Source organism: Hemicordylus capensis, chromosome 6, assembly GCF_027244095.1.
Source record: "Hemicordylus capensis ecotype Gifberg chromosome 6, rHemCap1.1.pri, whole genome shotgun sequence".
NCBI classification, from domain to species: domain Eukaryota; kingdom Metazoa; phylum Chordata; class Lepidosauria; order Squamata; family Cordylidae; genus Hemicordylus; species Hemicordylus capensis.
In genome coordinates this window covers 29,454,297-29,479,926 of record NC_069662.1, presented here as the reverse complement: position 1 = coordinate 29,479,926, position 25,630 = coordinate 29,454,297, and the positions used below count along the sequence as shown (strand labels likewise).

The window sequence follows — 25,630 nt, the reverse complement described above, 5'->3', positions numbered from 1 at the left end:
GTGTCAGGTACAGGACATGGAGAACTTGTTTACACATTGAGGCGAGTCTCACGATCAGTGAGACTCGCCAGGAAGGGGTTTGCGGGGAGAGTGGGCTTAGCGCAGACGAGCACAAAAGCAGCCTTGGGTGGCCAGGTCAGCCGCCCACACGACTGCTGGATCTGTCACGGAGCCGGTGGGGGCTGCGGGGATTGAGGACTGCGCAGCTTCCAGAAGTTCCAGGATGCCCCATGCAAGTGCGCGGGGCATCCTGGAGAGACCCTCAGGACCAGGAGACTTGTTTCAGCCTCCCTGCGGGGAGTCTTCTCTTGTGTTGCCGCGGCGCTGAGGCACGCCACAGCAACACACAATTGAAAAGATGGGGTTAGTGGAGTGCTCGCTCTGCTAAACTCGTCTAAGGGGAGGGGGAATTAGGAGGGTTTGCTGCCAGGAGCTGCGTGGCTCCTGTGGCAGCAGACGATTGGGCAAAAACAGGCTAGGCTCCCTTAGCCCGCTTTTGCCTGATCGTGAGAATCCCCTCATTATCTATTGGCCGAATTAATTCTATGGTAAACTGGTTTAGTCCCAATTAGTCCTAGGACCTACTCTTGTTGCTGGTCACATGCTGGATTTGGTCTTCTGCTTGGATCAGGGCAGTAGTTGGTTCTGCCTGCTCAGGAAGGCTGTTGGATCCAGGAGGATTCCAAAGGGCCTTGGAGGGTTTTGGAGTTGGTTCTGCTGGTGATTCTGTCTATGCCCTGGTGGATTCCTGGAAGAGGTAACTTACAAGGGCAGTAGACATGATTGCTCCTAAGCGTCCTCTCTGACCCGCTTCAAAATCAGCTCCATGGTATACAGAAGAACCACAGAGCTGAAGTGGCAAGGTAGACAACTGGAGCACAAATGGAGGAGGACTCATCTTGAATTTGATAAGACACAGCATCGAACCCAATTGATGGCCTATGCTGTGGCAATATGTGCAGCAAGGAAGCAATTCTATTCTGCATGTATCATGTCTGCAAGTTCCTGTCCAGCAGAGTTCTTCTGAATTTTTAGGGTTTTCATTCAAACCCTTTGTGTTTCTGTAAATTTCTCACTCTGACGCATTCAATGAGTTCTTTGACTCCTGAGTATGTAGACAAGCTGCTTGGAGCGGTACAGCCTGCTACCTGCTCTTTGGATCCTTGTCCAACATGGCTGATTTCATCATGCAGGGAGGTAAAAGATTTCATCTTTGAAGGAGGCAGTGGTTAGACCCCCTTTTAAGATGCCCAATCTGGATCTCCTGGTGATGGATAATTATAGGCCAGTCACCAACCTCCCATGGTTGGGCAAGATGATTGAGAAGGTGGTGGCTGACCATTTCCAAGCAATCTTGGTGGAAATTGATTATCTAGACCCATTTCAAACTGGCTTTAGGGTGGACTATGGGATTTAGATGGACTTGGTTGACCTTCTCCAGGGAAGTGACAGAGGGAGTGTGACTCTGCTGGTTATTTTGGATTTCTCAGCGGCTTTCAATATCATTGACTATTGTATCCTTCTGGATCGCCTGAGGGATTTTGAGATAGGACAGTGGTTCCGCTCCTATGACTCAGGTAGATTTCAGATGGTGGTGCTTGGCGACAGTTGCTCTTCTAAATGGGAGCTACTATATGGTGTCCCCCAGAGCTCCATTCTGTCACCAGTGCTTTTTAAGATCTACATGAAACCACTGGTAAGGTCATCAGGGGATTTGGTGTTGGGTGTTATCATTATGCTGATGACACCCAAATCTGTTTCTCCTTGTCATCAATATCAGGAAATGGCATTAGCCCCTTAAATGCCTGCCTACAGGCAGTAATGGTGGTGCACATGCTGGTAACCTCCAGACTTGACTACTGAAATGCACCCTACATGGGGCTGCCTTTCTACATAGTCCAGGAACTGCATTTGGTTCAGAATGCTGCTGCCAGATTGGTCTCCGGGATGTCCCGAAGTCAGTTATGAAATCCCATGCCTATAGTGGTGAAATCCAGGAGCAGTTTCCCCTTATGACCTGTTGTTTGTGTAAACAGGTTCTTAGGGAGCATCTAGACTTTTCTTTTTTCTCAGAACTAGAGAAACCGTAACATATATTATTTAATTATTACTGTATTTACTCAAATAGAAGATGATTCTGAATTTAGATTAAAAATCTTTAAAAATAGAGGTTAAATGCAGGCTATACCTGTACTTAACCAGAAGAAAGAGGACCCTCCGATTTCTAACATCAGAAAAAACCTAGTCTTGGATTCAGATAAATATGGTGGTCGGTTGTATCCTGTGATGATATGCAAGGTTCTCTTCTCAATCTCTCTCTCTCTCCCTCAGCCCCCGCCCCAACACTGTATCCTCACAACAACCCTGTCAAGTAGGTTAGCTGAGAAAGAGTGATTGGCAAAGGTCACTCAATGAACTTCACAGCTGATTGGGGGGTTTACACTCAGATTTTTCTGCTCCTAGCCCAACACTCTTAATGATTACACCACATTGGCTGCCCATGCATACTTCGGTCTTTTAAATTGTTATGATGGACATATTGGGTCAATAAAATGCATTCTGGAAGTGGGGAAGAAAAACTTACAAGGAGCTCTGTGTTCTGGTAGGCATTTTGATTCATATAATGATTCAGGGGCGTAGCAAGGCTGGAGTGGGCCCAGAGACAAAATTTTAAAATGGGCCCCTCGCTGATACACACACACACACACACACACACACACACACACACACACACACACACTTCACAATATATAGTCATGTGACTTGCTTCTGGGGGGCCCCTCGAGGCGTGGGGGCCCCCAGGCAGCTGACTCCCCTTGCCTAATGGTAGTTACGCCCCTGTAATGATTCCTTAATGAGGGAGGCTCGGTTGTCATGTATGCGGGACAGGGTCTTCTCTGTTGCTGCCCCCAGATTCTGGAATGCTCTCCCGGTGCTGTTTGCTCCTTGGTCTCCATCACAGCTTTTAGAAAGCATGTTAAATCGTGGCTTTTTACCCAGGCTTTTATTTGATTGTCTCTGTTGCTGCTCTTTGTACTCTATACTGCTTTTATGCTTTTTAAAAAAAAATCAGATTTGATTTATATTTTTAGCTTAATATTTTGTGTCTTTTTTACAATCTTGTTTTTAAATTTTGCTGTAAAATGCCTTGGGATTGTTTTAATGAAAGGCGGTATATAAATTTAACAATAAATAAATAAATAAATTTTGCCGTGCAGCTTTTTTGTCAAATAACACCTTTGATTCTCTCGGACCACCCACTGGAAAATGCAGTACTATTTTGTTAAATTATATTTTGGAAGATGGACACTTGAATGTTGACGTTTGATTTATTTTCAGGGCCCTGATTCATTGCAGGGGGCAGCTATAAATCTCTTGGAAGGCCAGAGGACTGTGTCGGATGCCAGACAGAGGCAGTTGGCAAAGGAGGCCAGGCAGCAGGATAACGGGAAGGTCAGCTTGCTAGGTAAGGCTTTTACTTCCTTTTGCTGCTGGATGTGAATAGTCTTGCTCAGTTTGATGTACCTTAAGGGCCACATAGGTAGAATTGTGTCTAGTTCTGTGCACCATTGTTGAGGAAGGGATCTTGATGAATTGGAAAGGATTTGGAGAATAAGTAGAAGGATGCTTAACTAGAGAATGGTTCGTTGTCAACAGCTAGTTTGCTGTTAACTTAACTAGAGAAGGCCTGTTGTGGGGTGGGGGGAGAAAATAGGGGAGATAAAGGGCTTGTTTTCACAATCAAAATCGAGTTAGGCGGAACATCCAGCCAAACTTCAAGGCCTGTTTACACTCCCAAGAAATGATTGTGTGTCGGCAAATATTGAGGAAGAAGGGAAGGTGATCATGTGCTAACCCGTTCTGGGTAGGGCTGTGTGGGGCATGGGTTTCCTCAACCCTTGCTACAGTGTTGGGTACACAAGATGACAAGTGGACCACTACCATCCTACACAGATCATGGCTAGCAGACGATCACTTCTCCCTCCTACTGCCTTGATGTTTTGGGGGAGCGTTCACAAGGCTTGAAGCTCAGCTCTTCCTACCCTGATTTTCATTGTGAAAACAAGCCCAAAGATCTCTGAAGTATTTTAAGGATAAACAGTATTTTCATTTATTTCTACATTCTATGTGGAAATGTCTCAGTATATTTCAAAGCAGCTGATTAAGTGCTGTCAAGTCGGTGTCGACTCTTAGTGACCACATAAATAGACTCTCTCCAGGATGATCTGTCTTCAACTTGGCCTTTAAGGTCTCTCAGTGGTGCATTCATTGCTGTCGTAATCGAGTCCTTCCACATTTATTTATTTATCAATCAACCAATCATATTTCTATACCGCCCAAAACTTGTGTCTCTGGGCTTACATCTCTTACCTTGCTGCTGGTCGTCCTCTTCTTCTCTTTCCTTCAACTTTTTCCAGTATTATGGACTTCTCAAGGGAGCTGGATCTTTGCATAATGTGTCCAAAGTATGATAGTTTGAACCTGGTCATTTGTGTCTCGAGTGAAGATTCTGGATTGATTTGTTCTATAATCCATTTGTTTGTTTTCCTGGCTGTCCATGGTATCCTCAAAAGTCTTCTCCAGCACCAAAGTTCAAAAGCGTCAATGCCTTTTCTGTCTTGCTTCTTCAAAGTCCAGCTTTCACATCCATAGAGTGTCACTGGAAAAACCATTGTCTGAACAATTCTAATCTTTGTAGGTGTACACACGTCATGGCATCTAAATATCCTTTCCAAGGCCTTCATTGCTACCCTACCAAGTGCTAGTCTGCGGCATATTTCTTGACTGCTGTATCCTTTACTGTTGATGGTCGATCCTAAAAGGCAGAAGTTATCCACCACTTCAGTGTATTCATTGTCAATTCTGAGGCTGCTTGCTGTACCCATTGTCATTAGTTTAGTCTTCTTTATATTTAATTGTAGTCCCATTTTTTCACTGTGCTCCTTGACTTTCATTACTAGAGCTTGCAGATCATCTGCATTCTCAGCTATCAGGGTGGTGTCATCAGCATAGCACAGGTTATTGATGTTTCTTCCTCCAAATTTAAAACCACGCTCATCTTCTTCCAATCCAGCTTCTCTATGTTCAGCATATAAATGGAATAAAGAAGGAGAAAGTATACAGCCTTGTCTTACTCCTTTGCCGATCTGGAACCAGTCTGTTTCACCATGTTCTGTCTGGGCTGTGGTTTCCTGTCCTGTGTATAGGTTTCTCATGAGAACAATGAGATGTTCTGGGATGCCCATTTTCCTAAGGATATTCCACAACTTGACATGGTCAACACAATCGAAGGCTTTTCTGTAGTCAATAAAGCACATATTCTTTCTGGTATTCTTTGGCTTTCTCAATTATCCAGCGTGCATCAGCAATGATGTCTCTTGTTCCTCGGGCTTTTCTGAGGAAAGCAGCTACTGTGCCTCAGGTTGCATGTGTGAATTGAGCCTCAGCCCTGGCCCTCTTGTTTTTGCAATCCACTCCACCCCCTTCTCTGGGACATCAAGTGGAGGGTGCGATGGGAGGCTTTCAGGTGCACCTTTCAAGATGGTGCTGGACTGTAGCAGGGCTCCGTGCTCTTTAAGGGGGCCTTGGAATCAGTAGGGGATCCATTCAGAGATCCAGGTCCCACATGGAGGTTTGTACTAAGCTTGATGCAACTGATTGCATCAAGCCTGAAATACACATTGAGATTATCCCTCAAACAGGGCCTGGTTCAGTTCGAATTAGAATAAGTTTGGGCCTGGTTCGAGGGTGTGTGTGTGTGTTCTGTTTTTAGTTTTAAAAAATGACTTACTGCCCGGCAAGGGCAACAGTGGCCTTTGGCGTCCTCCAGTGTTTCTCCCACTCCCCGGCACCAGCTTCCTATGGTCCACTTCTACCCTCTGTGAACACGTGGAGGCCATTTGTGTGACCACCAAAAACGCAGGATGAGTGCACAGCAGCCGCATGATCACACAAATGGGCCTCATGCATGCCCGGTGGCCTTGACAATGGCTGTCGCACACTCACAGAAAGCCAATCGTGTGGGATACCGGCGGGGGGAGGGGGAGATGCTGGAGACCCCCAAAAGGCCACCACTGCCCTCACTGGGTGGTAAGTCATTTTTTAAAGACTAAAAATTGAAGGGGGAAAAACCCACCCTTAAACCAGCCTGAGAGGCTCGGTCTGGTTCACCGCCGAAGTACTTGTACCGAGCCGGTTCAAGTGTGAACCAGCTCTAATTAGAACTGATTCATACATCCCTAATGGACACACACACATAGACATGCACATACATTATTTATTTAAAATATTTACTAGCCAACCCCGCACAGAGCATCTGTATGCTCTTTGGGGCAGGCAGTTACTTCTCCCCCCCACACACACCTTCTGCCCCAATCTCCGCTTCCTAAGCACGGCTGGCCCGTGCCAGGCCCAGCCACCTCTCCTCCCCACCGCTTCTGCCCCCTCCCTTTCCCTCCTCATGGGCCTTGACTCTGTGGCCGGGCTGGGCCTGCCGCCGCCTCTGGCCTCCGCCACCGGTTGCCGCCGCCACAGCAACCAATCCTCCTGGGTGTGCCTCAGCCAATCAGGTGCCTCCGCCGCCCAGCCAGTCAGCTGGGCGCTGGGTCACACATTCCAAGGCACACCCAGGAGAATCCTCTCTAATAAAATGCTTGGTGTCCGTCCGTGGACGGACACCAAGCATGCGTTCGTGCCTTGCCTGTTCTGGGCATGCGCGAAGCAGATGCCCAGAACAGAGCAAGGGAGGCACGAACAACAGGACCCGGCGGCCATCTTGGGCGGCCAGAAGCGGCCGCCCCGAAGAAGCCGGGTAAGCGGCGGCGGGGACACTGGCCGAGGCGCGGCCAAGGCGGCGGCGGAGCTATGGCCGCGGCCTGGCCGCGCTGCCGAAGCCGGGCGGGGGGAGGAGGCAGCGGGGGAAGCCGGCCGAGGTGGTGGTGGAGCCGCCGCCGAGGTCTGACGCCGATGCCGAAGCCGGGCAGCTGGATGTCCTTGGGGCCCTTGCCCGGCCGGGGAGACCGGCCGGGAATGTGAGGCGGGGGCAGCCCGGACCAGACCGGCAGCGGCTCCCCCAGAGTCCGCCTGGCCGCTGATTTGCCCTTCCCTTCCTAGCGCCCGTTATTCAACGGGCTAAAATTTACTTGTTAATAATATAGATACTCCACCCCTCCAGTGCACTACTGCTTGTGGCGGCTCAGATCAATAAGATAGACATAAGATACAAATTAACTAAATTAAACAAAGTTGTCAGATTAATCATCATCATCACAATCATTATTAGGTTCAAATTAAAACTGAAAATTATAAAAAGCTAAAGAACCTATCAAATATAACCAAAAAAAATTTGGAGCATTACATGGACAAAGGAGACACACACACACACACACACACACACACACACACACACATCTCATAAGGCTACTTTCCATGAGGAAAGTAGGCTAAATATGCAATTATGTACCTTGGTAATACAATTCCTGTGCCAAAAAGAAGCAGATTTCTGCCACCTGCATACATTATGGAGATAGGTTGGATTTTTCTTGGTTTGTGTAATATTGTTCTTGTTTAGAGCAGGACACAGAGCTATACAGTTGGCTTAGAGGTACACAAAGAACTTAAGCAACACTCCTCCCTCTTCTTCCCCACGACTGGAAGCCTTGTTAAGCCATCTCTCTTGCTTTTGACATGCTGGTAGGAATCTGCACTGCCCACATTTGCCGCTTCTGAATCTGTCTTTTGAGGAGTCCTAAAGGCTAGAAACCTGCTTTTAAAAAGGGAAAGAAAGCTGAGATTCCAAGGAAACTACATTTTGCACTCATTACGACATTCTGCACTCCCACAGAATTGCACGTATGCGCTCAGCCCTGGCTATAAGTAGAATGAACTTTGTAGATGATTCTGCTCTTTACAAGACTGTTTTTAAATGCGTTCTTGTGATCATTCCTGCCAGCATTTATCTACAACAGTCTTCTTCCATATCATTTACTGCCCCTCAGTAGAGGGGAAGTACTATAGGCATAGGGTGCTACTCCAATAGAGAAAGTCCATATGCTTTAAATATAAAGAGGATGTATTGTTTCACAAAAACAAACAAAAGATGATCTTTTCCAAGAAATATGCAGTTTATAGCACAACAGTTACGGTCCTTCAGTCTGAGTTCTTTTCTGCCAGCGTCTTCTTTGACAGTTAACTTCCAGCTAGTGGTGTGCACGGAACCACGGCGTTCCGGTTCGCAGCCGGGCAGGGGGTCTCTTTAAGGGTGGGGGAGGGTGCACTTACCCCTCCCGCCGCTTTCCCCCCGCCAGCGCTCCTTTTTTGAAAAGCATTTGGGGCGGCAGCGTACCTCCTTGCTGCTCCTTCCCCTGTACCTCGGCAAAAGGCTTCAGAATGTGCGATTATGTGTGCGCACGAGCATTGCGTGTGTATGTCGCGAACGCTCGCACGTCTGACATATGCACACACGTGACACACACACGACACGCGTGCCGTTCGCATGCGCAATCGCACATTCTGAAGCTTTTTGCCGAGGAACGGGCGGCAGGGAGGTACGCTGCCACTCCAAATGCTTTTCAAAAAAGGAGCGCCGGAGGGGGGGAAAGCGGTGGGAGGGATAAGTGCACCCTCCCCCGCTCTTAGCCCCCGCCCCTCAGCGTCGAACCACAAACCGCTCCCCCCACTCCAGCAAACTGGTTCGCAGGCCTTTAGAACCGGCCCATGCACATCACTACTTCCAACTGACTCAACAGCACAACTCTGTAGAATGTCACCGTTCAGTCCCAGTACCTAACAACAGTTGCCATGGTTAACTCACACAGCCTCTAGACCAGGGGTTCCCAGCCTATGGGACTCCATGCCAGATGTTGCTGATTTTTAGATTGTGAGCCCTTTGGGGACAGAGAGCCATTTTGTTTGTTTATATCTATGTAAGCCGCTTTGGGGACTTCTGTTGAAAAGCGACATATAAATATTCATCGTATTCATATTCGTATGCTGAAGTACAACTCCCATCACCCCCAGCTACAATTTATTGTGTCTGGGAATGATGAGAGTGGTAGTTCAGTGACATCATCTGTACACCGCCTAGAAATTTACATATTAGGCAGTATAAAAATATGATGGATAGATAGATAAATCCATAGTTGTAGTTCAGCAACATTACCATGGTTTGAGAACCCCTGCTCTAGACCAAGCAACATATAAAAGCACACACAATTCTTAATCAGTACTTCACAGTTATCTTGATACTTTATTGGGTGGGTTTGCTTGTGTGTTTAAGCTGGTTTCGATGTGTGCAACAAAACAGTGGATATTGCATGACGATAACACCACAATTCTTGCTTGTTTCATTTCTCAGTGTTGTTTACTAGTTGGGCACTAGTAATTGTGTGATGATCTCTGGGTTTCTCTTCCTCCATCCAATAGGTGCCAAGGCCGCAAGCCGAGCTGGAGGGTCACTTCAGCATCAAGGATCCAGGGAAGAAGGTACACGCACTGCTCCTGGGATGACTCCCAGGAAGGAGAAATCTCACGTGTGTATCGACTGTGGAAAATGCTTTGCACGCCCGTCGGACCTGGCAAAGCACGAGAACATCCACACAGGAGCAAAGCCCTTTCGATGCATGGAGTGCGGAACGAGGTTTAGCCAGTTGTCCCACCTGACTAGACACCAGAGAATTCACACGGGAGAGAAACCGCACATGTGCACTGAATGTGGAGCATCCTTTGCCCAGCGAGCCTCTCTGGTTAGTCACCAAAGAGTCCACTCGGGAGAGCAGCCCTATCGCTGTTCTCACTGCCAGCAGTGCTTCAGCCACCAGTCGGCCCTTAAAGTGCATGAGCGCATCCACACAGGCCAGAAACCTTACATCTGTCTGGAATGTGGGAAGCGGTTTGTTTCCTCCTCCACGCTCAAGATACACAAGAGAATCCACACAGGGGAGAAGCCATTTTCCTGCGCGGAGTGTGGGAAACGCTTCATTCAGCGCTCCAATCTTATTTCGCACCAGCGGACGCATTCTGGGGAGAAGCCATTTTGCTGCGGTGTGTGTGGGAGAAGGTTCAGCTACCCGTCTGATCTCACTCGGCACCAGAAAATCCACACGGGGGAGAAGCCATTTCCCTGTGACGAATGCGAAAGGAGGTTCACCAGGTTCTCAGATCTCCTCATACACCGGAGAATCCACACTGGAGAGCGGCCATATCGCTGCCTTGAGTGCGGGAGACGGTTCAGGCAGAAGAGCGCTTTGGTAACGCACCAGAGAATCCACACGAAAGAGAAGGCAGCAGAGAAAGGCAAGCCTGTGGTGTCCACGGAGCCGCAGGCAAACAGCGAATTGAAAGTTGGTGAGACAGAAGAGAAAGGAGACAGTTCAGAAAAAGAAGAGGAGGAGAGAGACTCCTCAAGAACCTAGACAGAGCCAGCCTCCCCCTTTTCTTCCCAGCTTTTTTTGACCCAACACTCGGCCTCACTGAGGGAGGAAGTTTCTAGAGATCACGAAGATGCTTCATCTGTGGTAGCAACCATCCTTCCCCCACCACCCCTCTCTAGACCTGGACCTTGTCTGGTGTATGTGGTGGGGAAACATGGCTCAGGATGTAATAGAAGATGTGGTGATCTGCTTCATCTTTACCCCAGTGACTTCTCTGCTGTGAAAAAAATTACTCTTGGGGGCATCTGGAGATGCTCTCTTCACCCTATAGTGACTGCCACTGGAATTCAAGCCCTGATTCCTTAGTCTTTCCCTGTGTTCAGCCTGAGAGAGGAGCAAGAGCTTTTATAAGAGAAGCTGCCAGCTGCTGATTGGCCAGATAGGAAGCTGAACCTGGGAAATGTCTCCATGGACTACCCTGTTAGGAGGAACTGGGGGCAGAGGAATCCATGGGGGTGGGAAGCTTGGGGCTAACATGTGCCATTGTATCTCTCTACTGATTCAGCAAAACTTTGGCAAGAGGTGACGATTAAGTTTCTATACTGTCTACCTGGCACACAATTGAACATAGCAGGAAGGAGAAAATAGACCCTCTTATATTTGGAAGCAGAATAAGATCGGATTGGTAGGTGCAGAGGTGGGTGGGTGGGTGAGTGGAAGACAGTAAATCGCCATCCCCATCATATCCTACCTATGAGCATCCTGGGTCATCTCTTCCCAGGGCCATTATTAGAGCAGTGGGCCTTTTCTGAGGCAATTGGGAAAAGGATACCAATCCAGGACCCTATTCAGACATTATGGGTGTTCAGGTGTCTGTACACATATACATGTTTTTGTGTGAACGACATGCTGAAAGCGAATCTGAGTACAAGCCCCCTGAAATTGCAGGATGCAGAAAGGAAGTGTACTACTGTACCTGCATTCAACACAACGTGTGAGTAACTACACCTCTGTACACATATTGTATGACTGTTGATCATAACATGTGACTAGTGCTCAGGTCATGCAAGGTTTTGCACAACCTCCCATTTTGTGGACTACATTGCCCACAAACTGACAAGATTTGCCTTCTAAATTCCCAAGCTGAAGTGAGGGCTCAGTATACGGCCGATAGGAGTGCTGTGTGGTTTGTGAGCATTGATCCTGTTAAATTGCAGGGCTAATGTGAACTAGTGAATTTAGGCACAGGAGTGCTGGGTTCAAATATCTGTCCCAACTATGAATTCACTGTGTGGCCTTGAGAAGGGTACACTCTCTCAACCCTGAGCTCCCCATCTGTCAAAGGGGAATAACGGGCCTACCTCATAGAGTTTGTGGCAAGGACAAACCATGTAAAGATTTTAGGGCACTTGGTCCATTTGAATGTGCTCCATAAGTGACTAGGAATAATTCAAGATTTGTGTTAGGATGGGGGAAGAAATTTGTGTGGCCCTGCCCTAGCCACCGCCAGCCCACCTTCCTGTACAATTGCCTGAAGGAGAGCCAGGGACATTGTCCTACACAGAGAACTGTTTTTATTGTAGAGTTAAGTTTATGCAGCAGAACATCTTGTACGAGTAGAAGGCATTTGTTGTCAGTGTTTTGAAGTGCCAATACATGTACTCAACTGGATTCATCCTCCAATGAAGGCAGCTGTCAAAGGGCCGATTTTGATGTTGCTTTCCCCCTCCTCCGAGTTCTGCCTCTGCATTCCTGGAGAAACATGATAGATAAAACTGCAGATCTGTGGTGGGGAGTGTGTGTGTGGCAAGTTGAGCAAAATCCTTCATCTTCTCAAAGTGTCAATAATCACCCCTCCTTACTTTCTTTCCCCGCTTTCCATCACCACAGTTGCTCTTTCATCTCTCTGTTGCTTTCCATCCATCCATCTCTATTCCTAGATATGGTCTTGTGGTACGGAGCATGAATTGTCCCCTTTGCTAAGCAGGGTCTGGCTTGGTTTGCATTTGGATGGGTGACTACATGTGAGTGCTGTGAGATCTTCCCCTTAGGGGAAAGCTCCATGGATCAGCATCTGCATACTTACATCCAGAAGGTCCCAGGTTCAGTCTGGCATCTCCAGGTAGGGCTGAGAGAGACTGCTGCCCAAAACCTTGGAGAGCCACTTCCAGTCAGTTCATTTTCTAGGCATCAACACCAGCTGAAAAGCTACAGTTGGAAATCAGATGTGCCCACAGAGATCCTGCTAAGGATTGTCCCCCACCCACACTGTCTCTCATGTGGTATTTGTGGAGGGAGGGGGATGAACTGGGCTCTGTTGTGGTGTGAGATACAGTTTACATTCACTGGTGGGTGAGCAGGGCAAGCTCAAGATTTCTGGTTAGTCTCTCAGTCTTTGTAGGAGAAAAGGGTTTAGTTAGTAGGGTTTTTTTAAGTTAACGTGTAAAGAATTGACTGTTTTAGTAGAAGTGGTATGGCAGTTATGGTATTGTGTATATGTATATATTTAATTTTGGGTAGAAAAGGTATAATGGTTACTTTTCCAACAAAACAGTAAACTGTACTTTTCCAACGATACTTGTGGTGAAGAATGGAGATCTTAGGGCAGGAGTTAAGTCCGGAGGCAACAGAGGCAGAAGGGGAAATATGAGAGTTGCTGTGATTGGTCCAATTTTTTTAGAAATGCTAAAAGTCAAGTGTTCAGACTTTGGTGATTAAACAGAGATTGCCACACAGAAGAAAAAGCACACAGGATCTCTCTGTGCCCAGCAGATGATCAGCACTGTCAACTCCTTACACCACTAAGTGTGGGAAAGGGGTGCTGGATCCATTCATCTTCAGTTATTGATCAGTATTATCAAAACTGACCATCTGTGTGCACAACTCCATGTACTGGGTGTGGCTCTGTTCCTTCCCCATCACACCCTTTTGCATCCTCAGATTCCCTTCGCCGTATCCAGGCAATGGCTTATACCTGGAGATGAATACAGCAAGATCCATAAGCATCACTTAAAAAGGAAACCTGCATTTCCCCAGTATTGCAACATAAGGAAAAATGTCAGAGGCAACATCAGGGGTGGTATATAGAGATATTGGTATGTACACACACACCCCATGTACCTGCATAACTGGATAACTAACTAATGGCTAATTGGATTAGCCCATTGAGGGCTAATTGGATTGGCCCCATTAAGTGTGATCCAGTGAGGTGCAGCTCTAGCATTTAGTTTTTTTGCTGAATTTGCAAACCACTTTTTCAACATTAAGAAAATTTGCAATGTATTTTGGAAATTCAGTTGCGGAATCTACTGGACAGTGTCCTAGTGCAAAAAAGGTCCCACGTGTAGATTTGGCGTATGCCCATTTCTGCCAAAATTGCACTCTGGATTTGCCTTCTGAATTGTATGCATATGTGTACAGACACGATAATGTCTACAAGCATTTTGGGTCATGTATCAGTTGGACACCTTTGGCAATCTGGGAGTCACTGCTATTTATTTTGGAGACCAAGAGCTGAGAGTCTGTAGTGCGAACAGCTAAATATTAGGAGTTGTCTCAAGGGTGTTTTGTTTTTTGGTGTTTTTTTTTAAAAACTTTTATTTTTAAGGTCTGACTTAACCAGGATATCATGAGAGCCTCTGATTTAAAACATTGGCAGCTTTATATTTACTTTGTAAATAAAAATTCAGTGTTAGGTATCCAGTTGGAAATTCTTATGTCTTACTTTTGCTTAGGCATGGGCAGACTGAGAGTCTGCCTAGTTTTTGTTTTTGTTTTTAATAAAACCCCAAGGTCCACTAAATGGAGCCAGGTGCAAAATGGTGGTGATGGCGGGGTGGGGTGGAGCCAGAGAGAAAAATGGTGGCTCATGGGTGAACCAACTGCCTAACGTCCCATAAACCATACACTGCTATGACTTGGATATAAAAACAGAAATCAACATCTGAGTTACCCTGTTTACCTGAATCAGACCAGGTTTTCCCAAGCTCTATAATGCTAGAAATCAGGGGGTCATCTTAAATTCAGAGTCATCTTCTATTCATGTAAACACAGTATTACAGGTGAAACTCGGAAAATTAGAATATCGTGCAAAAGTCCATTAATTTCAGTAATGCAAATTAAAAGGTGAAACTGATATATGAGACAGACGCATTACATGCAAAGCGAGATAAGTCAAGCCTTAATTTGTTATAATTGTGATGATCATGGCGTACAGCTCATGAAAACCCCAAATCCACAATCTCAGAAAATTAGAATATTACATGGAACCAAGAAGACAAGGATTGAAGAATAGAACAATATCGGACCTCCGAAAAGTATACAGTGTACTGTGCTTGATTGGCCAGCAAACTCGCCTGACCTGACCCCATAGAGAATCTATGGGGCATTGCCAAGAGAAGGATGAGAGACATGAGACCAAACAATGCAGAATTGCTGAAGGCCGCTAATGAAGCATCCTGGTCTTCCATAATACCTCATCAGTGCCACAGGCTGATAGCATCCATGCCACGCCGCATTGAGGCAGTAATTGCTGCAAAAGGGGCCCAAACCAAGTACCGAATACATATGCATGCTTATACTTTTCAGAGGTCCGATATTGATCTATTCTTCAATCCTTGTCTTCTTGGTTCCATGTAATATTCTAATTTTCTGAGATTGTGGATTTGGGGTTTTCATGAGCTGTACGCCATGATCATCACAATTATAACAAATTAAGGCTTGACTTATCTCGCTTTGCATGTAATGCGTCTGTCTCATATATCAGTTTCACCTTTTAATTTGCATTACTGAAATTAATGGACTTTTGCACGATATTCTAATTTTCCGAGTTTCACCTGTATATGGATTCCAACAGCCTATTTAAAGAGACCAAACACCTTTTACTGGCTGCTATTGCTGAACAATTGAGAGTTGAGAAACTACAGGTCTACTGCAAACCATCTAGTGATCTACAAGGAAACCTTGATCTGCTTACTTCTGATTTGAAGCCAACTAAGGAACCTATGGAAAAATAATATACCTGCTGAAAGGGCTGTGAAACATTTTAAGAGCCCAGCCCTACGCATGTTAACTCAGAAGTAAGCCTCATTGAATTCAGTGGGGCTTGCTTCTATGTAACTGGGCGCAGGATGGCTGGGTTCTCAAACGGGTCAGCAGATGTTGGACTACAGCTTCCATCATCCCCAGCCACAATGGCCCAGACCATTGGCAACATCTGGAGAGCCAAGTTTGGGAACCTCTGGCCTAAAGTAAAGTGTGCCGCTGAGTCGATGTCAACTCCTGGCAACCACAGAGCCCTTTGGTTTTTCTTTGGTAGAATACGGGAAGTATGAGATGATGCCTTTCAGCATCTTCCTGTATTGCTGCTACCCAATACAGGTGTTTCCCATAGTCTGGAAAACATACCAGTAGGGGTTCGAACCGGCAACCTCTGGCTTGATAATCAAGTCATCTCCCTGCTGCGCCATTAGGCAATTACACGCCTTTAAATCCTGTTGAAAGCAAAGGAACACATATTTGAATCTCTCTAGTTGAAAGCAACAGGATTTAAAAGTACTTAATGTTGGCTGGATCGAGCCTTTAACGTCCTAGGACCCAGCAACAAAATGTTGTGGTTGGCCGCAGACAACACTGTGAAAAACCAAAATTTTAGATTAGGCCAGGGCACTGTGGCTATGGTAAAAGTGTGACAAAGAAATCATACGGAGTGATCACAACTGGTCATTACCGGATACAGTTAAGTGTTATTGATATAGTGCTGCAATTTTAAACAGTCTGTTACATTTCTGTTTTTCTTTCTTTCAACCATTAAAATAGTTTGCTCTACACTGAGAAATGTGTTGTCTTGCTCTGCGATGTTCCATCAGGGTGGTGTTGTTTCGTGTCCCAGAGCTCCTGCAAGTGCATTCAAGCTTCCCATTCACACAAATATAGGGGCAGTAACTACCTTTCTACATGCATGCAAGCTGACATTGCTGGTAACATAAAATGCAAAGCCTTTGCCACTGAGGAGAGCCGTGTGATCTTCAGACCTCCATCCCAGAACACAGATTGATTCAACCTTTTGCTGTGGCATAGAAATGTGAATGATTCAATAATTTAAAAAACCCCTTCAGTTTAAGATGAGAGTTAAGATGGCTTCACATTTTCACTTGCTTTGTAAAAAGCATGGAAATTGCAAATTAAGATGCTCTTCTTCACTTATGCACCATAGAAATTGTAAAGATTGTGTACAGTCTCGTATATGATGTTGGCTTCAGAAATGGCTTCACACTTTGCTTTGGTCTTTTGGTTGGACATTGGGTGGGGGAGGGATGCAACCAGACAGGAATTCAACAGGTGCAGTTTCCCCAATCACTTCCTAGATATGGTCCTGATGAATTTCTGCCTCATGCATCTCTACAAGGCACAGTGCTTCCCCAAAATGCCACTGTCCAGTTAGAAATTCAACAGGTCCCAAATCAAGTGTTTCCTACAAATACACCTGATGGATTTACATCTAAAGTACCACTACAAGGCTCAGTTCTTCCCCCAAGTGCTATGGACTAACTATCTATGCAGGCAGATAGCATAGTCATCATAAGGATGATCAGGGAGTGGGTTCAGTATTGTAGGGGTGACTGTGGAGCTGCATTGTATGTTGGCTTTGAACAGAGACATCTTGCAACTGCCTCAAGGAGACTGCAGTAGGGGTATGCACGGAACCGGCTGGTTTGGTTCAAGTCTGGACCGGGCCAGTTTGGTCTGGCACCCCGTTGAACCTCCCCCCACCACTGGTTTGGTTGGGGTTGGGTGTTTGTGAGCATTTTTTAAAAAACAAACCATGCAGAGGCCAATTGCGTAGGTGCGGTGGCTTCCCAAATGGCCACCGCGCCAGAGGGGGAAGGCCCGAATGGGCCACAGAGCATCTGTGTGCTCTTTGGGGCCGGCTGTTACCTCTTCTTCCCCACCTTCTACCCCAGTCTCCGCTTCGGGGCCCATCCGCCTCTCCTCCCCACGGCCACTTCTGCCCCTCCCCCACTTTCTTTCTCCCCTCCTGGGCTTTGCCTCCGCGGCTGGGCCTGCTGCCGCCGGAGGTCAGACTGAACGAGATGGTTCAGTTTGACCCTGAATGGCTGAACCCATTCGCACATGCCTAGATTGTAGTCCCTGGAAACGGGCCACACAATCAGGCATGCTGGGCAATGGAGGCTCCAAGCTCATAGCTTTACTTCCACATATTTGTTGCATGAAAGACATTCAGGCAATGCCATTGGGACACTTGGAGTATGGGACTAAACCTGCCTGCAGGGACAAAAGGCAGGTTTTCCCTCTCTCCCAGACTGCAAGATCATCCTAATGGGGAGAGGGGGACAACAACAGCCTCAAGCGTCCAGTAAGAAATACAAACTGACCAATCAGTCTACATGATTGACACAAACATTCGAAACTCTACCCCAAGCCTATACACAGATGTGCATACAAAACATCAGTGGCAAGAACAAAGACAAAGTATATATACACATAAATCCCAACAACATGTACAGATTGAATCAAGTGTGCCAGCCCACAGATTGAGGCTATTTTCACGAGCACTGGAAAGTGGGCTAAGGGAGCGTAGCCGTGGAAAGTAGGCTAAGGGAGCGTAGCCGTGGAAAGTGGGCTAAGGGAGCGTAGCCGTGGAAAGTGGGCTAAGGGAGCGTAGCCGGCTTTCCAGTGCTCGTGGGAACCACCAGGCTTGCGGACGAGCCTGGTGCTCCCAAGGCGGCTAGCCCGCCTAAAATGCCCTCCCCCTAAATGAGATTAATGGAGTGCCGTTAACCTCATTTCTTTGCTGGGTTGACACATGAGTAGACCCCCAGCTGGGAAGCTGCAGGCAGCCTCATGGGCTCGGGGTCTCTCCAGGATGACCCACCCCACACGCACGCAGGGCCATGCAGCCCCCGACCCCCGCAGCTCTGTAACGGAGTGGCCGATCCGACCACCCAGGGCTCCGCTGCCAATGGTCTGCAGGGCGAAGCCCACTCTCCCCACAGACCTCATTGAGGCGCTTCACAGCAATTGTGTGAAGCGCCTCATTGTATTGACTCGTGGTTGCATTTCTTGGAGAGGTGGAGGAAGCACAGAAAGTTATTCTTTTGTGTATTCGAGATTGGGCCAGAGTTACGCGCCCACCAGAACTGGCCTGGAATCTCCGGGAACTGGCATCAATCTTCAGGTGACTATTGAAAGCTATCTTGGAGATTCTGATTTATTACAAATATGGGGGGAAACACATCCTGCAGAGGTAGTTTCAGTCAGGCAATCATAGGTTGAGCCCTTCTGTACAATATGGATTTCCAAGGATATGTCAGGCACAGATCAAGGCATGGAGGCAGCATATACAGTGGTCCCTCGACTTACAAACTACTCGACATAAGTATTTTTCGAGTTACAAACGGCAGTTTTAGATCCGGTTTTAGATGCGGTTTTTTCGACTTACAAATTTTTAGATGGGGTTTCCTCGACTTACAAATTTTTAGATGGGGTTTCCTCGACTTACGAATTTTACATGCGGTTTCCTTGACTTGCCTGCCTGTTTACTGCCTGTTTATTCTTGAAAAGAAATGTTCCTGTGCAGTTTGCAAGCCTTACTGGGGGTCTGGGTCTTTTTTCTAGGCTCCGGAACGCATTAATCCGTTCCCAATGCATTCCTATGGGAAACCGCTTTTCGACTTACGAATTTTTCGACTTACAAATGTGCATTCGGAACGGATTAATTTCGTAAGTAGAGGGACCACTGTACAGTAATAATGACTTGCTAGCTGACCCGGCGCAGAGCATCTATGCCCCTAGTCCCCCCTCCCCCCACCGCTTTTTTGCTTGCCACCCCTCTTCTTCCCCCTGCGCCCATAGCCGCCGCCGCCTTCTTCCCTGCCGGTTGCAGCCACTGCGGCTGCCTGCCTGCCGGTTGCGGCTGCTGCGTCTTCCCGCCTGCCAGGCCCACCTGCCATTCGCGGCCGATTCGGCTGCCCGCCAGTTGCCACTCTGCCTGCCCACCAGTCGCAGCCGCTATAGCCGCCTGTCATGGTCGGCCGCCTGCTTGGCCCGCCTGCCGTTCGCGCCCGCCCATCTGCTGAGCTCGCTTGCCGGTTCTGGCCAGCCGCCTGCTGAGGCTGTTCACCTGTCCGCCAGCCGCCCATCTTCTCCCCGCCTCCCCCAGCGGCCGGCCATTCACCGGGCCACCGCTTCTCCCCCGCCACGCGGTCCCCAGCCGCCTCACATGAGATTAGCAACAGCTGCGCCTAAGAGAATTAAATATATAGAAGATAGATACTTATATGGGCTGCTGAGGAGAGGAGAGCTGGTCTTGTGGTAGCAAGCATGACTTGTCCCCTTAGCTAAGCAGGGTCTGCCCTGGTTGCATCTGAATGGGAGACTAGAAGCGTGAGCACTGTAAGAGATTCCCCTCAGGGGATGGAGCCACTGCTCTGAGAATTACATCTAGGTTCCAAGTTCCCTCCCTGACTTCTCCAAGATAGGGCTGAGAGAGATTCCTGCCTGCAACCTTGGAGAAGCCGCTGCCAGTCTGTGAAGACAATACTGAGCTAGATAGACCAATGGTCTGACTCAATATATGGCAGCTTCCTATGTTCCTGTGACATCCTGACTAAATTACTCCTGAGTAGTTCTACTGAGATTACGTGGTCAATTACTTAAGGAGTGATAGTCCTGAGTAAGGTAAAGTGTGCCGTCAATTCGATGTTGACTCCTGTCGACCACAGACTATTGCCATCTTCTGCGCAGTATCTTTCAGCATCTTCCTATATCGCTGCTGCCCCATATAGGAGTTTCCCATAGTCTGGGAAAACATACCAGCAGCGATTCAAACCGGCAACCTCTGGCTTGCTAGTCAAGTCATTTCCCCGCTGTGCCCTTAGGTGGCTTACCATGCCAATTGTGCTCAGCAATAATGGGAGACAGAAGGACAGCGAAAGGCAACAAATTATAGGCTAGTCCAGTTATGGCTGGGATTGATGGGAGTTGTAGTTCAAGAACCACTGGCAAGCCAAGGTTGCCTAAGGTTAACCCCCACAAAAAACTGAGACATACATGCCAGGCCGCACCTTTGCACTCTGCATTAATTAGTCCTGAATTGGCTATTGCACCTTATTCTGTCTAACGTGGATTCGAATCTTCACTTTACTCATAAAAGTCCATGGAAAGAGGAGTGGAGTGGGTGGGATCGCCCTCTCTGCTTTGCTGCAGGGATGCACTCTTTTATTTGCTGCTTGCATTTCTGCTTGTTGTGCAGCTTCTAGAAGCACCGCACCTCTCTCAAAAAGAAGCCAAAGGCTAACCAGCTTTTGGGCAACGCTTTTTCTGGCACTGTGACGACCGTCCAAGAGAAGAAGCGAACACCGTCCTCAGAGTTCAGCGAGTCTAAGGGTTAAATCAAGAGAGAGAAAGCACGGCGAGCCCCAGAGAGGCCCAGAAAACTACCAAAAGGCGGACTCGCAATTGTCCAGGCATTTTCTTGCTCTTCCTTTTGTATCGCTCCCTGCAGCAAATAAATAAATAAATAAATGGAGGATTTGAATTTTAATAAGAGGAGACTTTCCTCTGCAAGGATGGAGATCTTAAGCGGCGGCAGCTACAAAGGGGAGTTGTGAGTTGTGGAAGCATCAGCCTGGGGAAGCAGAAAAATCGCAAATTCTGCTGGGGATGGGGGAAAAGAGAGAGAGAGAGAGACCCGTTTGTTGCTAGAGCCTCGGAGTGAAGATGAAGATGTAAACTAAAATAATTAATGTAGATGATCAATATTAAATGGGAAGATCTGCCCTATGGAGTTATGCAAAATGTTCTTAGTAGATTTTTATATTCTGTGTGCAACCAATTAAAAAAATTCTCCCTCCCTCAGTGTTTTGTTTTGTTTTTTTAAAATGTTAAAACACACCTTTTTATGGAGGCTTTTTAATGCTCCATTATTATTTTGTTATATCTGGTAGGTTATTTAGCTTTTTATATTTTCAGTTTTAATTTGAACCTAATAATTGTGGTTTTTAATCTGACTTTTTAAAAAGGTAGTTAATTTTATCACATTTATTTTATCTGTGTCTGTCTTATTGTAGTGAGCCGCCCTGAGCAGTAGTGCACTGGAGGGGTGGGGATATAAATATTTTAAATAAAAAAATATGAAGCTATTAAAATCACTAGGACTGATTTCAGTAGTCACCTGGAGAATAATGCTGATTTCTAGAGACCCCAGACCAATCCTAGAGGTTTTGGAAACCCTAGCCTGTGTGCTTATGGGCAGCCTTTTTGTGCTATCTACACTCCCTGCCTAATTTAACTGGGCCTTCGCTCTGGAAGAATATGACTGCATGTCTAGAATGTCTCTCATTTGTGTGTTTTGCTTTTCCCTCAGGAAGAGGCATGCTTCTCTTGAACCAGGAGCTTCTCTAAGAACTTCTCTCTGCTGCAACGGTTCCAAACACACTTTGTGCTTCTCTGGCTTGGCAGTTCCGCCACTTGTCTGTTTGATGCCCACAAAACTTCAGTTCCACACAGACTGGACAGAAGGCATGTTTGTCTCCTCTCTTGACTTAGCATTGATAGGACCTGTGGTTTGACATTTTCTCTGCTATTTTCACTTAGCAAAAGGGATTTGAGAGCAAGAGTGTGGAAACAAGGCCATTCTATGAAACAGAAATAGCCACAGAGGCACCAGCTGCACATGAATGGCTAGAAAAAGTATAGGGATTTGCTTTGATGGCACAGTTAACAGCTCAGGAACATATCACAGAAAGAAAATGGAGACTGAGTAATGTTTTGAGGAGTTGGGAGCCTCAAATCACAACTTCAGTGTTTTATTTTTAAAAAGGAAAAGAAATAGCCACAGAGCAAGCGACGATTTCACATTCACAGGTGATTTGAGGCATGGAACAATGGAAGTGCCTGCACCACCAGAGACTGAACCAGGCGAAAGCTTGGATTTGCTTTGATGGCACAGTTAACAGCTCAGGAACATATCACAGAAAGAAAATGGAGACTGAGTAATGTTTTGAAGAGTTGGGAGCCTCAAATCACAACTTCAGTGTTTTCTTTTTAAAAAGGAAAAGAAATAGCCACAGAGCAAGCGACGATTTCACATTCACAGGTGATTTGAGGCATGGAACAATGGAAGTGCCTGCACCACCAGAGACTGAACCAGGCGAAAGCTTGAAGCAGCTTGGAAAAGTCCCTTGTGACTTCCAAGCTGGTGCCATCCGGGAGCTCCTTTGGTGGGCTGCCCCACAACAGGTCAGAGCTGAGCGACAGGAAGGAGGCCCACAGCACTTGGAAGCCCAGTGGCAGGAATTCCTCAAGACCATCCAATCCCCTCCCTCTGGTTGGGGAAACCCGCAGCCTCCAGACGTGATGCCATGGGACGACCTTGCCTCTCTTGAGCGGGTGACTGATGCCTGCCAGTGGCCTCTCAGGCAGAGTGGGTCACTCAGCGGATGCCTAACCTTGGTGGCAAACCCCCACAGATCTACAGTGGCTTGGAGGGCAGAGACCGAGGGGACTACTCCAAGGCAAAAACTGCGTTCTTAGGGGAAAGCTCTGCTAGCACGGAGAAGCAGCGCCAGCATTTCCGGCAGTTCTGCTACCAGGAGGCTGAGGGGCCACGCAAGGTCTGTGGCCAGCTGCGGGAGCTCTGCCATCGCTGGTTGGAGCCAGAGAGCCACACCAAGGAGCAGATCCTGGAGCTGCTGATCCTGGAGCAGTTCTTGACCATCCTGCCAAAGGAAATCCAGAACCGAGTCCAAGAACGTGGCCCTGAAACCTGTGCCCAGGCAGTGGCTCTAGCAGAGGGTTTCCTGCTGAGGCAGCGAGAGGGCAAGAGACGGGAGGAACAGGTGAGAGAATAGTAGGTAGTATTGTTGCTGACAATCCAACCACTTAATCCAGCAACTAAGAGAATGCTTATAGTGGTTGCTGATCATTCAGAGTGGTCCTGAGTCAGTAATGGGGCATGAGAGAAGACTTGTATCTGTCTTCATGGTTCTGAACATGCTTTGTTCTTCTCCAACTGAGCTGTTTTCAATTCTGGCCCTGATTTTTTTTTAGAGATCTAGCCCTCTCTTGCACTTTTCCTACCAAACACATTCCACTCAGTTATGGTTGCCAACCATTCAGAATTGGTCGAGAATTTCCAGGGAGCAACATCCATCTCTAGTTGACTAGTGAAAACCATCTTGGAGATCTGAATGGTTTGCTGTTGTGGGGAGGAAGTGGAAAAAATACTGGTGGGAGGGGAGGAGTGGAATCTTAAGTCAAAGTTGGTAACCTTACATTCAGCCCTTGAGAATTCTGAATAAAATCCAGCCTAATGCTGCACCAGTGCAAACGTGAAGTGTTAGTTAGTTCTGCTAGGTCAGGAGCTTGCATTGCAGACCCTGGTGCAACAGGGTGTGTTTGCGCAAACGGTGGCATATCTTCTGCCATGGAAACACTTGCTTGCTCCATATATCTTGCGAGGAATGATGCAAAACTATCCACTGTCCTTGTTGCACAAGCTCAACACTTGCACAAGTGAATCAAGAATGCAAGAGATCGAGCAACTCTGAGCACCTGCTCAGCACTGTGAACTTCTTGTGAGGGTGTGTCTTTGTTTGTTGTGCTAGTGCAGCATTAGTCTGGATGTCAGCCAATGCATACCGGCACTTCACCAAAAATGGCCAAAAATGCAGTTGCTTGGAAGAAATGGCCTGAGCCACAATCTAATTTCCTGTGCACATCGTGACAACTGCGATGTGGAGTGACTTAAAGCAGTGATTTCCATTCCAACCTGGAGGCCTCCAGATGTCGCTGAACTACAACTCCCATAATCCCCAGCTATAATTTATTGTGGCTGGGGATGATGGGAGTTGTAGTTCAGCAACATCTGGAGGCCTCCAGGTTGGGAACCACTGACTTAAAGTATCTTCCAGTAGCAGCCATAATGCAGACTTATTGCTAAATCTACAGTAATGTTTGCTGGGTCACCTGATGTCTCATATCTGTGCTAAGTTATTTGTGGTGTAAAAGGAGGAGAGGGGGAATCTAACAACCTTTGTAAAGCTCCTCACCATGCACAGTGACACAAGTGGTTATTTAAGGTAAAGGTAAAGTGTGCCATCAAGTTGATTTCGACTCCTGGCGCCCACAGAGCCCTGTGGTTTTCTTTGGTAGAATACAGGAGGGGTTTACCATTGCCTCCTCCCATGCAGTATGAGATGATGCCTTTCAGCATCTTCCTATATCGCTGCTGCCCGATATAGTACCAGCGGGGATTCAAACCGGCAACCTTCTGCTTGTTAGTCAAGCATTCCCTGCTGCGCCACTTACGGTGGCAAGCGGTTATTTAGAAGCCTGTTCTTATACCGACTGCCTCAAGCCTTAGTTCTTACTCTTGCTTCTATGGTGAGACCTGAGTTAAGAGTTGGCTGCAGAGTTCAGATAAGGCAGCTTTGAACTTGATCCGGCACCTTTAACTTTCCTTTCCCCAGCCCCCTCATTCTGCTCTGAGCAGGACTGTGGTTGCTATTGCAGGAGCTGAGGACATTTCAAGGGGCACCTGTGAATTTCCCAGAGGTGCAAAGAGGTCCACTGACCATAAGGCCAAGACAGTTCTGCAAGGATGCCAGACAGCTGAAAAACAGAAATGCCCGTTCACAAGGTGAGCCCAAGTCCAGTCATTTCCCTCCCATCTGCCCCAATACATGAAATATGCATGTGGCTTTTTACTGGGATGCTCATGTTTATGGCTCCTTGTTAAAGAGCTGAACTGCTTGCGTATTTAATCTTGATCCCATTAACTCAAGTGCACGTATCGGATTCCTGGTCTCCCAGCCAGGCACTGACCAGACCCAGACCTGCTCAGTTTTAGTACATCTGTTACTTCAGATGCCTTCAGACCATGTCATGGGAACCAAGGACAGCTAAAGTGTCACTCCTCTACAGGCTCTTCCCTTTTATTTTGATTTTTATCCTGTCTTTTTGCCCACCTTTCCAAGAAGGGCTTACATCTTGATAGAGAAGTCCACCTCCCCCAGGGCGAAGCTACAATAGGGCAGACGGGTCCAAACAACCCATGCCTCCCTGCCTCTAGATCTGCCTAACCTCGCTCATCTCTCCTTCCCTGCCGGTCAGTTTACTCCCCCTACTTCCTGCCACAGTGCTCCTCTCCGTAGCACCACTGTAAAGTTCCACCTCCTCCTGTGTAGAGGGTCCCAGATGGCTTCAGCATTATGGCCACTGGGGGAGTGCTATTCCAC

The 25,630-nt window shown here is 47.2% G+C and overlaps 1 protein-coding gene across 1 annotated transcript in view; it reads left to right on the top strand.

Annotated features, from left to right (window-relative positions):
- LOC128331057 (uncharacterized) overlaps nucleotides 1-25,630 on the top strand; it is a 36,418-nt gene that overhangs the window by 5,651 nt on the left and 5,137 nt on the right. The window contains 6 exon segments of the mRNA XM_053264421.1: nucleotides 3,340-3,466; nucleotides 9,424-10,394; nucleotides 19,276-19,594; nucleotides 22,390-22,805; nucleotides 22,808-23,230; nucleotides 24,906-25,032. Of these exon segments, the coding sequence (XP_053120396.1) occupies nucleotides 3,340-3,466; nucleotides 9,424-10,394; nucleotides 19,276-19,594; nucleotides 22,390-22,805; nucleotides 22,808-23,230; nucleotides 24,906-25,032 (2,383 nt within the window).